We start from the raw sequence: 22,029 nt of genomic DNA, 5'->3' as shown, positions 1-22,029 counted from the left end.
GCTGGGATGAAATATGTGAGAATGCGTTTGAGAGAGAGAGAGAGAGAGAGAGAGAGAGAGGAGGGGGTATAAATGTATGTGCAAGTGTGCATAATTTGTAGTGTGTGTGTGTGTGTGCGCGCGCGCGCATGCGCATAAATAATTGTAAGTGTGCAAGCATGTGTACATTCATACAAAAAAAAAAAACAAAAAAAAATTAAATAGCATGTCAAGTAAGGTCTACTGATCTGTGTTTGTGTATGATTTTCGATTTATGTTCGTATCTTGTTATGTACTATCCCCCCCAATATTCCTTGTGACCCCGGTACACTTGGTAATAAAGACATAATCTATTCTATTCTATTCTATTCTGAATAGTCTGACACAATGCAAATCACTTTTCATTCAAGCTTGATGCTATTTGCAGCATCACATGAACAATGACAGGAAGAGATGTTCAGAAATGGATTTGTTAAAAAAAAGAATAAAAAAAAGAAAGAAAAACGGTATTCCTGCGTTGGTCAGCAACCATACCTCTTCCCTTTTAGAAATAAAAAATAACCAGAATCTGACATTTGTAAATAATTACACACTTACCTGTATATAATTCCTTTACTATGTAAGTAGAAAAGGCCTATGGCAATTTCAGCTGCATAAAACCTGTGAAAAGAAACAACAGAGTTAGTATGAGAAAGACACAAACAGAAAAAGAGAAGGTGATACACAAACAGTAACAACATGAATGCGAGACACACACACACACACACAGAAGGATAGTGTTTGAGTGTTTGTGTGTACACATGCTTGTTCATACTTGATGCATATACGTCTATGTGTGGCAAACTTTTTATTGTTAACACCACAAGCCTGGGAAGTGTGAGAGTCAGTCTGTTTTATTATAATCATCATTATTATTATTATTATTTTATAATCCAAGTAAGTGTTCACTCACGCTGCCACAGGCTCCTTGAATTTGCCCTCCTGCTGGATGCGGTACATGAGGTCGCCTCCATTCACATACTCCATGACAAAATATAGGCGATCCTGTTAACAACATGTACTGTGCATTCATCACCACACAAAGTACAGGTGATCCTGTTAACAACATGTACTGTGCATTCATCACCACACAAAGTACAGGTGATCCTGTTAACAACATGTACTGTGCATTCATTACCACACAAAGTACAGGTGATCCTGTTAACAACATGCATACTGCATTCATCACCACACAAAATACAGGCAAACCTGTTAACAACATGCATACTGCATTCATCACCACACAAAGTACAGGCGATCCTGTTAACAACATGCATACTGCATTCATCACCACACAAAGTACAGGCAAACCTGTTAACAACATGCATACTGCATTCATCGCCACACAAAGTACAGGCGATCCTGTTAACAACATGCATATTGCAGTCATCACCACACAAAGTACAGGCAATCCTGTTAACAACATGCATACTGCATTCATCGCCACACAAAGTACAGGTGATCCTGTCAACAACATGTACTGTGCATTCATCGCCACACAAAGTACAGGCAATCCTGTTAACAACATGCATACTGCAGTCATCACCACACAAAGTACAGGCAATCCTGTTAACAACATGCATACTGCATTCATCGCCACACAAAGTACAGGTGATCCTGTCAAGAACATGTACTGTACATTCATCGCCACACAAAGTACAGGCGATCCTGTTAACAACATGCATACTGCATTTATCACCACACAAAGTACAGGCGATCCTGTTAACAACATGCATACTGCATTCATCACCACACAAAGTACGGGCGATCCTGTTAACAACATGCATACTGCATTTATCACCACACAAAGTACAGGCGATCCTGTTAACAACATATACAGTGCATTCATCCCTATCAACATCAAAGAAAACAAAAAGAGAGCAGATCAGCATGTATCAGTTAACAGCATGAAGACAAACTTAACAATGAAATATCACAACAATACAAACAATAACAAACACAGAAGACATTCTAATTAGCCTGAAGTTTACTTTCTATATAAAATATATAATGAAATTCAAAACAAACCAACTTTCAAAGAAAGAAAAATGCACCATGTACCAGAGAACTATTGCTGACAACAGTTCACTGTGGAGTAATGGGGGGGGGGGGGGGGGAATAATAGCCACAGAAAGGAACGTAAGGCACAAAAAACAAAACAAACAACAACAGAAAAAAACAAAAAACAAATTTTAACCTTTAAGTGCTGCTGGTCACAGAGCTTACAGGTCAGGGTGTCAGTAAAGTGTTCTCACTTCATTGATATGACAGAGCTTACAGATCAGGATGCCAGTGAAGGGCTGTCACTTCACTGAGATGTGACAGAGCTTACAGGTCTCAGAGCTTACAGGTCAGGATGCCAGTGAAGTGTTGTCACTTCATTGAGATATGACAGAGCTTACAGGTCAGGATGCCAGTGAAGGGCTGTCACTTCATTGAGATATGACAGAGCTTACAGGTCAGGATGCCAGTGAAGGGCTGTCACTTCACTGAGATATGACAGAGCTTACAGGTCTCAGAGCTTACAGGTCAGGGTGTCAGTGAAGGGCTGTCACTTCATTGAGATATGACAGAGCTTACAGGTCTCAGAGCTTACAGGTCAGGATGCTATTGAAGGGCTGTCACTTCACTGAGATATGACAGAGCTTACAGGTGAGGGTGCCAGTGAAGTGTTGTCACTTCACTGAGATATGACAGAGCTTACAGGTCAGGATGCCAGTGAAGGGCTGCCACTTCATTGAGATATGACAGAGCTGACAGGACAGGCTGCCAGTGAAGGGCTGTCACTTCATTGAGATATGACAGAGCTGACAGGTCAGGATGCCAGTGAAGGGCTGTCACTTCACTGAGATATGACAGAGCTTACAGGTCAGGATGCCAGTGAAGGGCTGTCACTTCATTGAGATATGACAGAGCTGACAGGACAGGCTGCCAGTGAAGGGCTGTCACTTCATTGAGATATGACAGAGTTGACAGGACAGGCTGCCAGTGAAGGGCTGTCACTTCATTGAGATATGACAGAGCTTACAGGACAGGCTGCCAGTGAAGGGCTGTCACTTCATTGAGATATGACAGAGCTGACAGGTCAGGATGCCAGTCACCATTCTGTATTTGGACTCCTCCCTCTTGGGACTGCATTACTTTTGTTAAGTAAATTCTACAACACTGCTGATAAATACAGAAAGCAGTAACTGCACTTCTTTTTCTGTGCTCATGGGCTGTGACTCTGACTCCCTTATTCACTTTTATGTACGAGTGTGCTTTCAGGTGTACAGGTAGCCGTACCTAGTTTTTGGGGGTGTGCATGCTGGGTTTGCTCTCATGTGTATATATGATCTTCTGCATGCGTACACATCCTCAAGGGGTTCAGGCAATTGTGGGCCTACATATATGTTGACCTGGAAGATTGGAAAAAAACCCACCCTTAACCTGCCAGTTACAGTGAAACTGGAGATCGAAATTAGGGTGACAATCTGGCACTTTTAACTGTACTTTAAGCTCATGTTAGCACTGATCTCCTTTCACCAAGGCTTAGCAGTCAAGGGGTTAAATTAAGAAAGGAAGCAAAATACAACAACAGCAACAAAACAATCCTTGTCTGCCAGGCTGTAGAGCTTGACTGGTGCCCCCACTGGACAGGTGGGGTGGGGGGCTAGGGGGAGGGGGGGGGGGTTGAGGCCTGCAGACTGACCATGGTCTGGAAGCAGGAGTGGAGGAGGACGAGGAAAGGGGGCTTCTCGGCCATGGCCAGCACTCGCTTCTCGATCATGGTGCACTCCACGTCGTCATCCTGGATGATCACGTCCTTCTTCAGGATTTTGATGGCGTACAGCTCGTCCGTTCCCTTCCTCTCCGCCAACACCACCTGAGCAACCCCATGACTCAGTTTAAGTTTCACAAGGAGGCATCACTGCGTTCAAACAAATCCATTTACGCTACACATCTGTTGGGAAGATGCCTGACCAGTACAGCAACCCAACACGCTAGTCAGGCCTTGAGTGCATGCCTATATAATTATGCACCCATCAGGCTGGATTACTTCTACAGAATGTTGCCATAGGTTCTTTTTCAGGGCACCAAGTGTGTGCTGGACATGAGACGTCAGTTTATAGTCTCCTCCATATGTCTGGACATTCAGTTTGATTTTCCACTCAAACTCTGGAGAAAGGGCAAGACTGGGACTTGAACCAAAACATTTCATGCACATGATGTGCATGAATCTTAGATGTCACTGATGTCAAAAACTTTGTTAAGAAATGTCTTCCAATTCTGGATTGTTGAAGGTGTGATTCCCTCCATTTCTGTCATTAACATTCTGTTAATTAATTTTTGTGAACTATCTACACAGGTCACGAGTCTTGTTGGATAAAGTGACAAATGTGTGCAGCGGTTCATGGCTTTTGTTGGATGAACACAGCAGTGAATCGTGTTTTGCTGTTGATGGTGTTTTTTTTTTTTTCTTTTACAATGCAAAGCAAAGCAAAGGACACGAGGGCTCACCTTGCCAAAGCTGCCCTTTCCCAGCACAGTGAGGAAGTTGAAGTCGTTGGCGCGCACAATGTCCTGCTTGTTGACGCTCTTCATCTTCTCTGGGTCTGGCTCCCGCCTCCTCTCATTCACCTCCATCTTCTGTTGGATGTCCATTGCACATAACGTCATCACCTCTCCCCTCCCTTACTTTTGTCATTCCTTAGTTTCATTCTTTTATCTTTATTTAGTTATCTATTATCAGTAGTAAGTCTCCTCCCACCCTCTGCATTCCCCCTGAGTCCCCCCTCCATTGGTGTATTCCTGTGGTGCGTGTGCTTGTGGGTTGGTGTTTGCTGTGTGTGTGTGTGTGTGTGTGTGTGTGTGTGTGTGTGTTTTGTGCCTTTTTCCTGCTATTATTCACATATGCAATTTACAGTATTATATTAGTGGATATAGATGTTTTTCCACTTCTATATCCTCATGTGCTCTTGCGTGGTATAATGGACTATTGTACATGTATTATCACATGTGAGGTGCTTAGAGCCAATTATATGGGGAGTTTGTGCCACATAAGTACAAATTATTATTATCATTACTATAAGTAGCATTAGTATTTTTACTATACTATATCATTATTATCATCATCATCATCACCATCATTATCATTACTAATATATATTCATACACATACATGGATTCAAAAATATTATTATTATCATCATCAGTAGTATCATGTATGTGATATAATAACATCTTGTACATGACATTATTGATTTTTATTAATACCATCATCATTATCATTCACAAATTTCTGTATTCTGGTTTGCTGACAACAAAAATGTTTATTGTGCTTATTTTCCCCTGAGTAATAACAATAAACACTAGCTAAAACAAAGGTCATTGATTAAAAACAAACAGATGTGACATCACGTTCTTTGTATAACAAAAAAGAAAGATCAAACGTCTATGCTTAGAAAACATAAGCGTGTCAAATAGTACAGGAGAAAATGAAACTTGAGTAAGAAAATAATTGTTTATTTGTATATCTAAAAAAAATCAACTTCATCACTCATCATATGTGGAACCCACTAGAGAACATATTATTGGTCAATTTAGATATAAAAGAAAAAAATGAAGAGAAAATATATGGAATGAAACCCTCAAAATATCTAAGAAATTTTTAAACACTCAAAATGAAATGTCTATTCAACTTAGTTAATGTGCATTTTTAAGTTAATCTATTGAATACAAGTTCAGTGAGAGAATGATGCGTGTGCTCTGTGTGTGTGTGTGTGTGTGTGTGTGTGTGTGTGTGTGTGTGTGTGTGTGTGTGTGTGTGTGTGTGTGTGTATGCACTCCTTCACACACACACAAACAATTCATTTTGAAATTCCTGTTAACTTCATTAGAAAACAGATCCACTCCAAACTGAATTCAAAACTTAGATGGTAACTGCAATGTCAGCCTGCCAGGTCTGACACCAGTCAGTTAAGACACGAACAACAGCCCATAACAGACATGCATGCCATAACTTATACTCTCGGTCTTATCTTTCAAGACGTGGGGGGGTCTGTAATGAATAACATCTGAGACTGTTTATCCTGGGTAGTTGTGTATTCTGGTAAGAAAACATTGTTTAATCAGGTGTGGATAAGTCAAGGGAAAGTGGGAACTTATGGAATTGATTATGCATGAAGACGGTTGTGGAACCTCTGGTTCTGTGAAATAAAAAGCCTGACAGAGGTGTCTGCCCCTAGGCTGCAGGAAGAAAGGTGGTAAGAGCACTGACCTCACCAACTCTTCACTCTCCCAACACAGTGCCAATTATCACAGAAAACTGGCCCTCCACCCTGCCCTGGATTGCTGGGTCCTGACATGGGGAAGAAAGCATTGGGCATATGACTTGGTTACTGGCAGATCAACAGGAAACTAATCAGACCCTCCTGAGAGATGGTCCCAAGTGTCAATCACATTCCCAGACGAAGAAGTGGTCCAGAGAGTTCATCAATATTTTCACATGTCAGTCACATAAATCACGTTGTTTGCACATCCCTTACAGTTTAAGGGACAGCTGCAAAGCTGACCAACACACATTCAGGTCAGGCACCATGTCATACAAGACAACACAGTACCCTTTTCTGTACAACGTGATCCCACCAAAATCAGGAATATCTCGTACAAGACAATAGTGCCCCTTTTCTGTACAACATGATCCCAAAATCAGGAATATCTCATGCAAGACAACAGTACCCTTTTCTGTACAATGTGATCCCCCAAATCAGGAATATCTCATACAAGACCAGCAGTACCCTTTTCTGTACAACATGATCCCCAAAATCAGGAATATCTCATACAAGACAGCACCTGATCAAAAGGAAGCAACTCAAGACTGGAATCTGGAAGCAGGAAATGCAAAGTAAATCACTGAGGTGACAGAAGAACACAGAGAATCCTATCAGAGTCAGTGACACGGCTTCGACAAGAGAAAAGTGTGTGTGAACTAATAATAATACCAATAATAATGGAAACTTGTTGAGCGCTTTCCTCCCTATACACACAAAAGAAATCTCCTTTCTGGAATGAGTCAATCCAGACACTGGAAACACTACAGACCGGGGTCTGTGATTTTGCAAACTCATGTTGGGGTTAAAAAAAACACAAAAAACGCACAATGTCTCTCTTCTCTGGTCTTACCCCCATTTTGTTTCTGATCTGCTGCATACTTTCAGCCACGTCGTCCATCACAGGCACACCATAAAACTCCCCCTCCTCCTGGTTGAGCAGTTTGAACCAACCGTCCACAGGGTTCTTGATGAGCTCCGAGATGCCGAAGGACAGGGAGCCCATGAAGTCGTTTCGTGATGTGCGGTCCCAGTCCCACACCTCCAGAGACAGCCGCTTGGAGTTGTCCTCTTCCGACAGATCGCTGCAACCCATTCAATTCTCACATGTCACTGTCTGCCTTCCTCAGCTAATTCCTTCCTCAATAAGAGATGAGAGGTGGCCTCAAGGCCTGACTAAATCTGTTGGGTAACCCTGCTGGTCAGGCATCTGCTTAGCAGGTGTGTTGTAGCCTATATGGATTAGTCAGAATGCAGTGATGCCTCCCTGAGTAACTGAACTGAACTGAAGTAGTGGAAATGCGCCCATGTCAATGGGGTTTGAGTCTCGCACCTGTCAGGGAATTTCACTTCCACCTCCTCTGGACCTTGAGAAGTGGTTTGACTGCTAGTCTTTCAGATGAGATAATAAACCTAAGTTCACTGTGCAGCATGCACTTTTGCACACATTAAAGAACCCATGACAACTGGAAAAAAAAATAATGAAAGGGAAAGAATCCCTTCCTAAAATACCCAGAAGTGTGGGTTTTTGTTGCAGTTGTATCCCTTTGACCATTTGCTCATTTGTGAAACCACTTCAATTTCATCTGCTGTGAGTATCCAGATTACTGCCATGGTGACACATTCACATTTAACATAACTAGCAGTGTATTGTGGTTTTGTTAGTATGTGTTCATTTTTTCCCTATGATTATTTCAAGTAGAGCATGAAAAAGTGAATGCAACTGTTACAAGTGGATTCAAACTTGTTTGGAGGAGGGAAGGAATAAGTGAGACAATGGATCACAGCATTTTTTTTTTCAACTCAATACTGTCTTTTCAAGAGAACATTATGATGACTGCTTGGAATTTAAAAAGGAAAGACTTCTTTGTGTGTATGTGCTTGTTTGCTCACCTAGGTTGATCTGTTTTAGTGTTTGTTAGAAAATAAAGAAATAAAATAAAGAAATAAAAATAAACTTGCATGTGTGTAATGTTTCAATGACCTTCACCGAGAACACAACATAAAACTACTTGCCTTGCTTTGAAAAATCAGTCACAGTTGAAATAGCCAGCCCTGTAATGGATAGTTTTCAAAATTAAGATGTGTGCGCTGCTATGTCCTTTCTGTTGCATTTATATGATTCTTGATGCTTGTTAAGGCAGACAAAAAAAGTTCCCTTGTGAGGGATCAATAGGGTGATATTGTATTGCACTGTACTCTACTGTACTGTACTGTACTGCTTTGTATTGCATTGTGCTGTATTGGCTGTATTGTATTGCACTGTGTCGTATCATTGCCAAGGTCTTCACCTGAACTGTTCCTGACCAGACCAGCATGGATCCTGTAAGAAAAACAATGAAAGTAAAGACTCACAAGTCAAAGGTTTCTTTCCACTCAGGGTTGAGGTTCGACCTAATGGTCTTGGTCTTCTGCTTGACCTTGCTCTCATCAACAGGAATCAGCTTGACCTTGACATAGGGGTCTGCCAGTCCGTTGGGGTCCATGGGGCACAGGTTCTTGGCCTCTATCACTGCATACAGACACACACACACACACACACATGCCAAGACACTTGTACACACAAGTACATATACATGTATTCAAGTGTATATAAATGTACATGAAAAATTAGTACAAACACACACACATAATCACACACACCCGCAAACATGCGTGCGCAAGCAGATAATATATAGATGCACACACACACACACACACATGCACACTAACAGGAATACAAAAAACACACTCACTCTCTCTCTCTCTGTCTCCCCCCTTACAATTGTAACATAGCCGTAGCCATGTATATTAAACCTAAAGCTGCATTTACACAAATTATGAATGTGTTGTTTTTGGGGGTGTGTTTTTTTTTTGTTTTTTTTTTACATTTATTGCTGTCCAGTCACCATTCTCTCAGAAACCTTTAAGTCAACACATTACTTGCAACCAGTGGATAAAGACAACTGTCAAATGACTTCCAATGCTTCAATCTTCTCTGTCACACTGTATGCACATTCACTGCTCTCTCAACTCATTTTATGTTTGACTTAATAAAAATACACCTGTCTCCAAGAAAACAATGTTAAAAAAAAAAAAAAAAAACCGAAGAAGAAAAAGTACTGCATGAATCCACATGAATAATATCTGGCGCATATGTTGTAAACTGAAAACATTAAGTAATAAAGAAGTTCAGCTATGGTTGTATTTCATGCCATTATTTTATGCCCTGAAAGCAATGGAAACTTTCTGTAGTATTCCATCATATGAGCACTTTCAACAATATGAAAGCGATTATCTGAAAGGTTGTTCACTTGTGTTTGTTCCATGGGGTGTCTTCAGTTTTTCATCACTTACCTGTGTACCCCTTGTATAAAGGCCGGTGGCTTTACAGTAAAATTTCAGAGTTCTGAGTCTCTCTGAGTTAATATTGGTATCCACCATCCATATCTACAGTCAAATTTTATTAGAAATGCATTTTGTTTGCATCTTTTATGATTGGAGCTGTTGGCCTAAGTCATTAAAGTATTTCAGTGTTCTCTTTCTCTCTCTCTCCGCTGCACTAACAAATTATATTAATTGTACAACAGAAGTAAAGCAAGGTGATGCATGCAGCCCAATATTATTTTCTCTTTTTTATTAATGAACTGGCTATTGAAATACTCAATCATGGAAGAGACAGTGCCACTATTTCTTATGATGCATTGAGTTGTTTATTCTTTTATTGGCTGACAATGTTATTTTATTATCTGAGACTGTTGTTGGTCTTCAGACTTAGTTAAATACTTTACAGCAAGCTGCAAATCTCCACAGTTGAAGGTTAACATGAAAAAAAGTAATATTATTGTATTTCAGAAGGGAGGCTACTTAGGTGCGAGGGAGAGATGGCTTTATGATAGTGTAGCTATGTCTATGGTAAATGTCGATAAATATTTTGGCATATTTTTTACCACATGTTTAAAAACTTTGTTTCAACATGCGAAGATCTCGCTAGCAGGGCAAAAAACACATTGTTGTGTATCTTAAAAAGATTATCTTCACTAAATAATACTTCCCTTAACCCTTTGAGCCCTGACCACCGTTTTACCGGTGGTAGAGAAAAATGACAATGCCTAGCCACCGGTTGAGCGGTGCGTAAACACTTGTGTCGTGTTTTGCTATTGGTTGACTTATATTGAAGAGCCAATCAGAAAAACCGTAATATTCTGACGTCAGCGAACGTAGTACCAACATGGCCATGCCTTTTCACTGTGTTTTGTGTATGTGCTTTGGATAAAAAAGATCGATTTCAATATAAGTCAACCAATAGCAAAACACTACACAAGTGTTTACACACCGCTCAACCGGTGGCTAGGCATTATGTCATTTTTCTCTACCACTGGTAAAGTGGTGGTCAGGGCACTCTTTTTATATCTGCCGTGACACATTAAATACCAATTATTTGCAAATTTTGGCTCAGGAGCTCAGGCAGAAGGGTTAAAATTGCTCAGGAAATCAGGGCTCAAAGGGTTAACTTGTTTTTGCAAATGTTCGATTTCCAAGTGCAGCCCATTGTATAATATGGTTCAGAGTTGTGGGGTTTTAACTCTCTCCATACGAACAGCGAAAGAGACGACGTTAACAGCGTTTCACCCCAATTACCATCATCAAAATATTGCAAGTGGAAGGCTCTTATACTGAAGAGGTGAATGTTGACAAAGAATACCACAATTCTGACGATGGAAGCTAAAGGTTGGGTCATTCAGACAACCACTGGACATCCGAGGGGTCTGTGTAGAGGAGAAGAGAGGACTGACCGTACTGAGTGAGTTAACAAAGCTGCGTTTTACTGTGAATATATCTGCTTTGAAGAAGTTTTTGTGTGTTGATATGTGTACCCCAAATGACCTTTTTATGGTGAAACTAACAGACACCTGATGTTTGTAAATTCTGCTGTTCAGTGCATACGATATTGGTTTAGACTGATACAACTGGATGAAAGTAGAATACCTTTGAAAACTTGTAAAATGCTGTTTGAACTGGATGCTAGAGGAGAAAGAAAAATTGGGTAAATGATGTACGTATTTGTCTGTGTTAAAATGGTTTTGGAGAAGTGTGGTTAAATCAAGGTGTGGGCAGCATAAATGATTTTGTTAAAATCTTTTGTCAACGTTCATTTGATTGTAGATGGCAAGCATGGAATGACCATGTTCAAATTATTGATAGATTTTGTATGGATAGAACTTTTTGTGGGCTGCATGATAAGAAACTGTATTTAATGCTAAATATGGACAAACATTTGAGAATTATAAATACAAGACTTAGGTTGGGTGTGTCGGGTTTAGCAACTCATCGTTACAGATACAGGAAACTTAATGATGACGATTTGATTTACCCTTTATGCCACAGAGAAAATGAAGATGAAGTACATTTTGTGCTGAGATGTCCAGCTCTTAAAGAGATTAGAGAAAAATATATTCCATCCAAATATTACCGACAGCCTTGTGCATTCAAGCTGAGTTTGCTGATGTCTTCAAAACGACAAAATGATGTGTGGAATTTGTTCATCTTCCTGTATAAAGCATTTAAATTTAGAGCAATTGCAACTTCATAATATGTTTTGTTATTATAAATGTTTCTTGTGATTTTTTTTCTCTTTGTGTCTATTCAAACAAATGCGACGCAACAGATGTTTGTATATACCTTCATAGGGGCTATGGCCTAGTGAATAAATTACTCGTTTCCGTACATCTGTATCCCCCGCTCCCTCTCTCTCAGCAGAATCAAGTTTTAGGCAGGCACAGAATCTGCTCTCCCAATTTCACCAGTTCAACAACATGCCACAAACTTTCTTCTCCCCCTCCAACTCCACCCCTCTCTCTCTCTCTCTCTCACTCTTTCTCTCCTGTGGTCCTGTTATATTGATTTTGCTACTGAGAGTCTGGAGCTGAGCTGTCAAAGCCACATGCTGCAAAACTCTTATTTGCCATTTCACTGAAGTTGAAGAGGGGCCATGCCCTCAGGTCTGATGACGGAAAAATCCAGCCACAGACAGAAATGACATACGAACCACTTCTAATTTTGCCTGCAGGGAAAACAAGAACTGAACACACCCCAGAAAGCAAAGCTAGAATCCTTTTCACAGTTTTGTTAAGTTTAACATTAAAAAAAAAAAAAAAAAATTGAAATGCAACATCACTCCACAGAAAGGATGTTTTCAGTCCCTTTTTCTGCCCCTCTGACATCATGGTATGGCCACATAACAAGATCCAGTGGCTTTGCTAAAACAATCCTCCAAGGGCCTGTTGAGGCAGGGAGATGGGGAGGGGGAGAGGGGGCTGGGGGGTGGGGGTGGGGGTGGATGTCAGTAGAAAAAAAAAAAAGAGAAAAAGATTGACTGACAACACTGCAGAATGGACAGCAAATCTATCTGCTGATACCCAAAGCGACAGACCTCGAGGAATATGGTGAACATTTCATCTATGCAACACCACAATGAGTCTTCACAGACAGAAAAGGAGAAGAGAAAGAGAAGAAGAAGAAGCAGACATGGTTAGGACAAATGAAAAGTGAGAGTGATGGGAGGAGGAGGAGAAGAGGGTGAGTGGGGGTTGTGGGGGGTGGAGATGTTGGATGGATAGGTGTACTGACTGAATGGTGAGCTAACCTACCAAAGTTATCAATGATCTTTTTTAAATACTTTTTTTTATGGACTATATCCAAAGCCATAACTGTTAACATGAATGACATCTTAACTTTTAAGGTTGAGGTTAAGGGGAGAGGGACTGAGTGTGGCCTCACCATGAACGGTGAGCTTGTTGCCACTGCAGGTGGTCTTGACACGGATCCTCCCTCGGCACTCCAAGAGGTCCACCCCACACAGGCGTGGCACATGGCTCTCACACCGCTTGTGTACATTCATGTCACAGGCTGCAACACACAAACCACATAAAACATGTCCAGTTTCTATCATATCAACCAGCTGTTGAAACCAACCAAATCACACATTCAGTTTCTATCACCATTAATCAGTTGAGTACCAGAGAATTTTGTATATATATAAAAAAAAAAAAAAAAAAAAGTGCTCTCCCATTGCCAGGGAATTTTGAGGATTCAGGGGTAATAAATTACAAAAAAATTCTTGAACAAAAACTATGGGAGATACAGAAAGAAAGTAAATGTTTTTTTTGTGAAGGAAAATGAATGTAGATTTCTGCATCTGGGCTTTTTTCCCAATTAGGTTGATTGTAGATAACTTTTCAGGCAACTGAAGTCAAGATAATAATTTTTGTGCAAAAAAAAAAAAAAAAGAAGCCTATTTCCACCTCTACATAATGACGTCCATGAAGAAAAGAAACAAAATACAGCCAGAAATGGCATGCCTATTGTCAGATTATACCTGTTGAAGAAATTTAAAACAGGCTATAAGTTTATAAAAACAAATTACAGCTCGTGTAGACATGCAAGTGAATCACTGTCCCAACCATGACAAAGGTGGGTACAGTCAATGTAAAAGGTCAATCACAGTCTCAGAAACTGAGCTGGCAAGCTTTTTAACAGCTAAGAGCTTTGGCAAGTGAGAGAGTGAAGTTCTTTGATGACATTCATTCCCGTCAAGTTGCACGTGGGCCTACAGTGTCTGCTGTGCATCCAGCTTGCCACGTCCTAAAACAAGTCAACCATCATATTCAGTGAAAAAAAAAGTGCTAAAAACAAAAAGCATATGTTGCAAGTCCAGTGCAACCCTGCGTTTTATGAAAATTATGGAGCAATGGCGGTTGTCAGTTTCCTGCAGTCTGCACGGAAATATGAGTACACTGTCGTCCAACTGGCACACCCACTTCACAGCCTCTGGCTGGCATTACATCTTACATCACTCCTCTCCCTCTCCTCTCCTTCTCTGACGCTCGCTGCACGTATTCTGTCAGTCATAGCCACCTGTTCAAAAACTCTGTCTGATTGGATAGACAGACTGAACTGCCATCAAATGGGCTGTCAGTTTCATCACTGTCATTGTCACCTTTGTGTTCAAACCAATCATCAGACAAGAGAGATCCTTCTCCATCGCTATAACTGTCCATAATCACAAGCACAGATTTCAGAATTGTGTAATACCGCTGACTGTGACCAATTCCTTTACTGGACACAGTTTTTAATGCCTTTTTTGTATATTATGCAACCCCCTTTCCATGTGCATTCCACGTGATCCATTTAGCAAATCTTTATCAAATAGGGGTCTTCCACTTGTATAATCATTTAAATATTATGTTTATAATCCAGACACATCAAACTAGCTGTTCAGAATCTTTATGTGAATTAAACCAAACTCCAATGAAGGAAAACTCGGAACATATGCAGGCTGTCAGTGGATGTCTTATAGGCACTATGGCAACACTTTTTGTAGGACGTCAACTGACATCTTACAGGCACTCAACTGGTTAAGTATCAACCTGCTGTTGAAACCAATCAATTCACACATCCAGTTTTCATCATTATTAAGTATCAACCAGCTGTTGAAACAAACCAAAGCACAAATTCAGTTTCTAACATCATTTACAATCAACCAACTGTTGAAACAAACCAACCAAACCACACAACCATTTTCTATCATCATTTAGTACACACCAGCTGTGCTGGCAAAGTGATGAGAACAATTCTGTTATGGTGAAAGCCATTACAGAGTCTGAATCCCATCCTCATCACCAAATTGTTGTATTGCAAACATATGTGTTTCTGGTGATTTGTTATTTATTTAGTGCAGCAGTCACACTTAACCGTTGACACGAGATCAACATTCTGTTTGTCCCCAATGTTTATTCCTAACTCCACAGTTTGTGAATGCACCAGATACTAAAAAGAGAATAAAGTGTAACAGTGCAGCCTGAAACAGACACTTTAATGAAATTGCGTTGAAAGGCAAGCCTGCCAGGATGGCTTTTTGCTTGCACAAACAATGGTAGCAGGAAGATGATTACATTGTGGATGGATGCAATTCACTGGCATTTGATAACCAGTGTGACGTCAATTCAAACACTCAGGATGCACTTGAGAAATGTGTTAAGTCATAGAATATTAAATGACCTGGGATGACGACAGGGGATGGGTGGTGCTGGGCAGGGCAGGCCAGCCAGGCCATAATATCAATAATAATAATAACAATAATAATATTAACAAAAGAGATGCAAATGGACTCACACTTCTTAGACCAGGAGCTTGTGGCATTCTAGATATATAAAAAAAAAGTTGTACAAACTAATACATGCATGCATTAAGTACACCATACACAAACAAGCACACACAGGCACACAATCAAACACACCTGCACATGCACACACATGACCAGCACAAGCTCAAGAAACACATTAGTCTATACGATGATAGGCAGAATGGGAGATGCCTGTTTTTAAGAGACTCTTTAAACTGAACTGGGGAATCCACATGATGGACTGAGAAAGGCAGTTTGTTCCATACTCCTGGGCCAAAACAAAGACAGTAAGAGAAAGAGCACTGAACTTGGATTTTTTTCTTCTCTCTTCTAGGAATTGTCAGCACTCTAAAATCAGCAGCCCAGGAGCATGGATCAAAAGAAAGTCAAACTGGTATACTATGTGAAGGCACTATGGTTACACCCAGGAGTATGTGTCTTCTTTTTCTTCTTCGTTCGTGGGCTACAACTCCCACGTTCACTTGTATGTACCCAAGTGGGCTTCTACATGTATGACCGTTTTGGAATATGAATCAAAAGTAAGTCAAAAAGGTATGCAATGTGAGTGCAATATGGTTTTTGACATCAAAACCATATGGTAGCTGGTTTGTAATCTCTCTGTGAGAGATATGCATTCAGCACATGGGGTTAACATGCCACAGCAGCATGCAGATGCTGGCAACAACAGGACGGACATGGTTGCACTTGAAACACATGATAAGGGAGCGTGAGGCAGGATTGCACTACGAATGGCTGTGGCTGCACTGCCTCTCAACTTCTGATCTGAAGGGGATAGTGGGTGGGGGTGTGGGGGTTAGTGAGGGAGAAAGATGGAGAGGAGTGTTTCAGTGCCATCCCTTCTTGTGCCGGTGATAGTTTTCAGCTGGTGATGAATTTTTAGAAAGTACAGAATGATATTTAATGAGAGTGCTGTGCACAGTTTGGTGACAGGAATAAATCATACACAAATCTGCCAGCAGTACATGATGAATTTTCAGGCATAGTAGAGCATGATATTCTTAGATGTAGTTGTAGGGTTTCATAGACAGTAATCAATCATGCAGAAATCTGATAACTGCAGAATTTAACCAACAGCGTTATATTTACATATATAGTTGTACAGAGTCCAGTGAGAAAAATCTGTCATATACAAATCTGGTTTTTTTTATGTATTCTGAAGCAAATAATAGAACAATGGATTCAAATGAAGGAAATGTTAGACTACCCTCTGTGCTATCCATCCATGACGCACAATGACAATTCTAAATTTATTATGTAGGAAAACATTGTGCTGGTAGCACATCCTTCTGTTCTTCTCCCTCTCTCTCTCTCTCTCTCTCTCACACACTCTCTCTCTCTTCCCCCTTCTGTGTGTGCATGTGTGTGTGTGCATGCAAACGTACATGCACACGAGCATGCGCAGATTGTTTATTCTACTGTGCATGTTGGCATGCCAGAACCTGTTTCCTTTGAACATTTTTCCCAGCGAGGCATGGGCCAGCTACACACACACGCGCGCGCACACACACACACACACACACACACAGAGGCCAAAGGCCTTTCCTCAGGCACCCTGTGTGTGACAGATGTTGGCGTGCCTCTGGTGATTTTGTGGGGAAAATATGACACCACCACATCAATATGGATGATACCATCATACATCCCACGCTCACAACCTCGCCCCCCCCCCCCCCCCCCCCCCCCCCCCCCCCCCCACACACACACACCCTGCCCCAACAATCTGATACCCTCCTTTACTTCTAAGAGGGTTTCCATCTCACCCTCCCCATCTCACCCTCCATTCTATGACTCTCTTCTTTCTCTGTTGCACTGTCCCTTCTTCTTTCTACATCTAACTCTCCATTCTCCTTTCTAAGTCTTTAAAAAAAAAAAAAAATTTTTTTAAACATTTGATTGATCTTTTAACATTATTTTGTGTTCTCTTCAACTGGTTTTAAGAACTGACAGGTAAGATAAGATAAGAATAACTTTATTATCTCCAACTGGAGAAATTTGGTCAGGTGTATTATCACAACATAGACAAGTAAACAACATGGGGACCATAACTGTAAAAGTCAACAACAGCTTTTATGAATATTACGAAGATACAAATGTAAAAAAAATATCACATACACCGTTTCATACATACATCCACACACTGCAGGTAATAACTAGTATTCTTAATGTAAAAACAGAAAGAATTAAGAAACATTATTTGAATATAAATATAAACACAGCCTACTATACTGCACACTGATTATAATAGACAGATAAGATAAGAATATTCAACCATGACATGGCCCTTTGCAGTCGGTTGGGTTTTAGGCAACATAATTTGATATGATCTGATTTGTTTCACTCTCCACCTCACTGTCTCACTCTCACTTCTCTGTCTCCCTTGCTCTCCATTCTCAGTATTATCTGTCCTACCTTCTCCCTCTCCCTCGTCCGTCTCATTCTCCCTTCTCCATTTCACTGTCGAGACAATCTCCCGGGTTTATCTGTCTCATTCTCTATTTTCCATCTTACTGTCTCACTCTCCTTTCTCTGTCTTACCACCTCAGTATCCCTTCTCCTCCATCTCACTACATCATTCTCCCTTACCCACCTCATTGTCTTAACTATCCTTTCTCTGTCCCATTCTCTGTTCTCTGTCTCATTCTCCCTTCTCTATCTTGTCTCATTCTCCCTTCTCTATCTCACTGTCTCATTCTCCCTTCTCTATCTCATTGTCTCATTCTCCGTCTTGTCTCATTCTCCCTTCTCATTGTTTCATTCTCCCTTCTCCAGCTTGTCTCATTCTCCCTTCTCTATCTCACTGTCTCATTCTCCCTTTTCCATCTTGTTGTCTCATTCTCCCTTCTCTATTTCACTGTCTCATTCTCCCTTTTCCATCTTGTTGTCTCATTCTCCCGTCTCCATCTTGTCTCATTCTCCCCCTCTCTATCTCAGTCTCCCTTCTCCATCTTGTCTCATTCTCCCCTCTCTATCTCATTCTCCCTTCTCTATCTGATTGTCTCATTCTCCCTTCTCCATCTTGTCTCATTCTCCCTTCTCTATCTGTCTCATTCTCCCTTCTCCATCTTGTTGTCTCATTCTCCCTTCTCTATCTGTCTCATTCTCCCTTCTCCATCTTGTTGTAACATTCTCCCTTCTCTATATCTCATTCTCCCTTCTCCATCTTGTTGTAACATTCTCCCTTCTCTATCTCATTCCCCCTTCTCCATCTTGTTGTCTCACTGTCCCTTCTCATCTCAATGTCTCACTCTCCTTTCTCCGTCTCATCATATCATTCTCCTTTCCCTGTCTCACTAATCTCAATCTTCCTTCCCCTTCCCACTTTCTCTTCTCAGTCTCGCCGTCTCTCTCTCTCTTCTCTTTCTCACTCTCCCTTCCTTCCCCGTCCCTCTGTGCCCTTTTGTTTGCCGCATCATGCTGCTGCTTACATGGCTCAATGCCAGACTTCCTCATACTCAGCCACACCCAGGCTTCTTGTCTTTTTCTTCCCCCCCTAAGTAAGTGTCTCCCCCCCCCCCCCCCGGATGTAAGTGTAGCAGAGTTGAAATCATTGTTATCAGTAGTGATGAATTTAAGTGTTGGAACACTTTTTCTCTTTCAATCCAAAAGATTTGTTCAGGGAAAATATTACCACAGTGCATCATTTTCTTCCTCTCTTATTTGTTTATCACAACAACAACAATAAAACAATCAAACAAACAAACTTCACCAATTATTAGACAGTGCTGCTATCTAACCCTTCAAAGAAACTAGCACCACCATTAGAAAAAAATGATTAAAAAACCAAAAAACCAACAACAAATAAACAAAATGTCAAAATGTCACATCGGTGTTTTCCTTCTGTCAAATCAACTGCCTTAAATGTCTTGAAGTCCAAAATAGGTCTGTGCAGATGTTCAGGAATATTCACATGTAGATGTTTCTATATGGGTGTGTGTGAGTGTGTGAGTGCGAAAGTCTACGTTTGCGCGCGCGCGTGTGTGTGCTGTGTTCAGCTATGCTGTGACTGTGTGTCAGTGAGCGTGTGTGCCTGTTTGGGTGCATGCATGCATGCATGCATGCATGCGTGTGTGTGTGTGTGTGTGTGTGTGAAGTCAGGACAATAAATACATAAACAAAATATATAACTAAATTCACACATGTACAGAGAGCATGACAGGCAAGGACAGATCAGAAAAGCGGTGGACTGGAGGGGCAGGGTGTTGATTAAAGCAATCAACTGGCGCAACAGTTATAGGGTTTGACCATCTGCAATGTATCAAGCACAATCCATCAATTAGTGAGCCATGAAAGTGTGAGCCAGACAATGCTTCCGTCCATCATAATGCCCCAGGTCAATATCAGTTTGAAACCCAACTGATTCACCTGTCAGGTTCTTAAAATGCATGAAAGGGTGTGAGAGAGAGTGAGTGTGAGAGAATGTGTGTGTGTGTGTGTGTGTGTGTGTCTGTGTGTGTGTGTGTGTGTGTGTGTGTGTGTGTGTGTGTGTGTGCGTGTGTCTGTGTGTGTGTGTGTGTCTGTGTCTGTGTATAGATCTGTGTGTGTATGTACACTGTGCACACATGCATGTGTGCATGCATATGTAAACAGATCTTTGATATAGAGTACATGCATGGCAGCATGCACGAATGTACCCAGAAAGTTCATAATTAGCTGCCAAGCCCAAAGAATAAAAATGCACCTGCAAAAAGTGGATGGAGGGTGTTCTTACACACTGACAGCCATGTTGAGCTTTAAATTATCACCACATTGACACCACTGCCCAATTCACCGCTGGTGGCAACAGGCAGTGATTAGACTTGAACAGAGCTGGGCAAAGCATGCAGACCAGACAGCGAGCAGAATCAACATAAAAGGCAAATGCCAGGTTCCCTCCAGGGAATTGGCAGCTCATTAACACTCATTTGTCAACCACTTTCCACCCCCTCCACTCTCCCCACCACCAACCCAACCACCCACCCCAGGTGAAATTGAAGGCCAAACACAGGTACAGTGCTTCTCTTAATGTCCAGCTGTGCATTATAGCTGCTTTTCCATTCACCCCACAGAATCAATAGCCACACACCTCAACATCTGTACTGTCCCTAGAGGCAGCTGGCTGATATATATGTATGTTGCCAGTCTGTTGCCTAGTACAGTATTTTGATGGGTGGGGGGAAGGGAGGGAGTATGGATGGGTGGATGGGGGTGGGGAAATGACAACCACCATCCATCTACTGGGCAAACAGCCCAAGCTGCTTTTATGAACAGTGGTAGATTTATCAGCGGAAGCTGCTTTTGCTCTGAACAAGACAGCTGTAAAGCTAACCATCAGATCCTAAGCTGCTTCTGGGGATGGGAGAGGGGAAGTTGGAGGGGAGGCTGGAGATAAGATGAGGGAGGGGGTGGAGGGGTGGGGGGCACATCAGGAGAGAAGATAGCTGCTAATTAGGTGCTACTGTTTGATGGCAGCTACTGAAATAAACGTCACACAAAAACAGATTTCATGTTTTCGGTTTTGTTGTTTATCAAAACACCATGAGATCAGTTTTCTAACCTGCTTTATAAGCTTACACACACACACACACACACACACACACACACACACACATATATATATATATATATATATATATATATATATATATATATACAGCAAGAGACAGAGAGCAGTCATCAAATATATGCTACAACACAGGCCTTGAGAGCCGACCCTGGTGCTGTGTTGAAAACACCATACCGATAAAAATGAATTGACTGTGAAGCAAGCATGCAGATCACTAAGGTTCCAAAGATATAATGCATCAATCAGTCTAATGTGCGCACATACACTAACCCCCACTGCCCTTGCTGCAGCCCCATTTCACTCCCCTCCACCTCTCAATCAGCTAGGCTGGCTTCATCATAGGGTCCTCTGTGCCAGTGGAGACCAAACAGTCTCTGTTTGCCAGCATTGATCCCCCCCCATCCCCCACCTCCCTTTCCACCCTTCCCTTCCCCCCACCACCATCCTCGCCCCACCACAACTCCCTCCCCCCCTCGCTCCTGCTCCAAACACCCTGGTGTTTTCATTTAATCTTTGCAATATCATTTTACTAAAAGGCTGAACAGTTCACATTACTTGCTTGCTCTGTCTCCACTGCTGGCTTATCACAATGTTTGCGTCGCCCTTTCACAGAACACTAACTGCCATGAAAATGGACATTGTGTGTGTGTGTGTGTGTGTGTGTACTGCCCTATAATGCACACTATTTCAATGGCTTAACTCCCACACCACTCATCCCCAATCCCAAACATGTGTCTACCAAAGTCCTGGTGCCAGCAGTCAACAGTGAGGTATCAATGTTAGGTCGACTGGAGGCCACACACCAGTGCAAAACCTGCACTGCCGCCAATCGAATCACTTTGCTGGTGTTCAGTACACTGGTTGTTTTGAACTAGCATCTTTCTTTGTTTCTTTTTGGTGGCCTCAGTAATACATGCAAGTCCAAAAAGCATATTTTTTTCTTTTCTTCTTCTTCTTCTGTGTGTGTGTGTGTG

The 22,029-nt window shown here is 41.4% G+C and overlaps 1 protein-coding gene across 2 annotated transcripts in view; it reads right to left on the bottom strand.

Annotated features, from left to right (window-relative positions):
- The window catches only part of LOC143292635 (calcium-dependent protein kinase C-like), a 96,015-nt gene that overhangs the window by 18,288 nt on the left and 55,698 nt on the right, over positions 1 to 22,029 (bottom strand). For both annotated transcript variants that reach the window (XM_076603108.1, XM_076603110.1), the window contains exons 5-11: positions 13,089 to 13,217; positions 8,685 to 8,841; positions 7,183 to 7,414; positions 4,519 to 4,647; positions 3,710 to 3,883; positions 932 to 1,023; positions 577 to 639 (exon numbers count right to left, since the gene is read on the bottom strand). In XM_076603108.1, the coding sequence (XP_076459223.1) occupies positions 577 to 639; positions 932 to 1,023; positions 3,710 to 3,883; positions 4,519 to 4,647; positions 7,183 to 7,414; positions 8,685 to 8,841; positions 13,089 to 13,217 (976 nt within the window). The remainder of the gene's footprint in view (positions 1 to 576; positions 640 to 931; positions 1,024 to 3,709; positions 3,884 to 4,518; positions 4,648 to 7,182; positions 7,415 to 8,684; positions 8,842 to 13,088; positions 13,218 to 22,029) is intronic.

Source organism: Babylonia areolata, chromosome 18, assembly GCF_041734735.1.
Source record: "Babylonia areolata isolate BAREFJ2019XMU chromosome 18, ASM4173473v1, whole genome shotgun sequence".
NCBI lineage: Eukaryota > Metazoa > Mollusca > Gastropoda > Neogastropoda > Buccinidae > Babylonia > Babylonia areolata.
The sequence above is the reverse complement of the archived record's forward strand: the minus strand, read 5'-3'. Positions and strand labels throughout refer to the sequence as shown.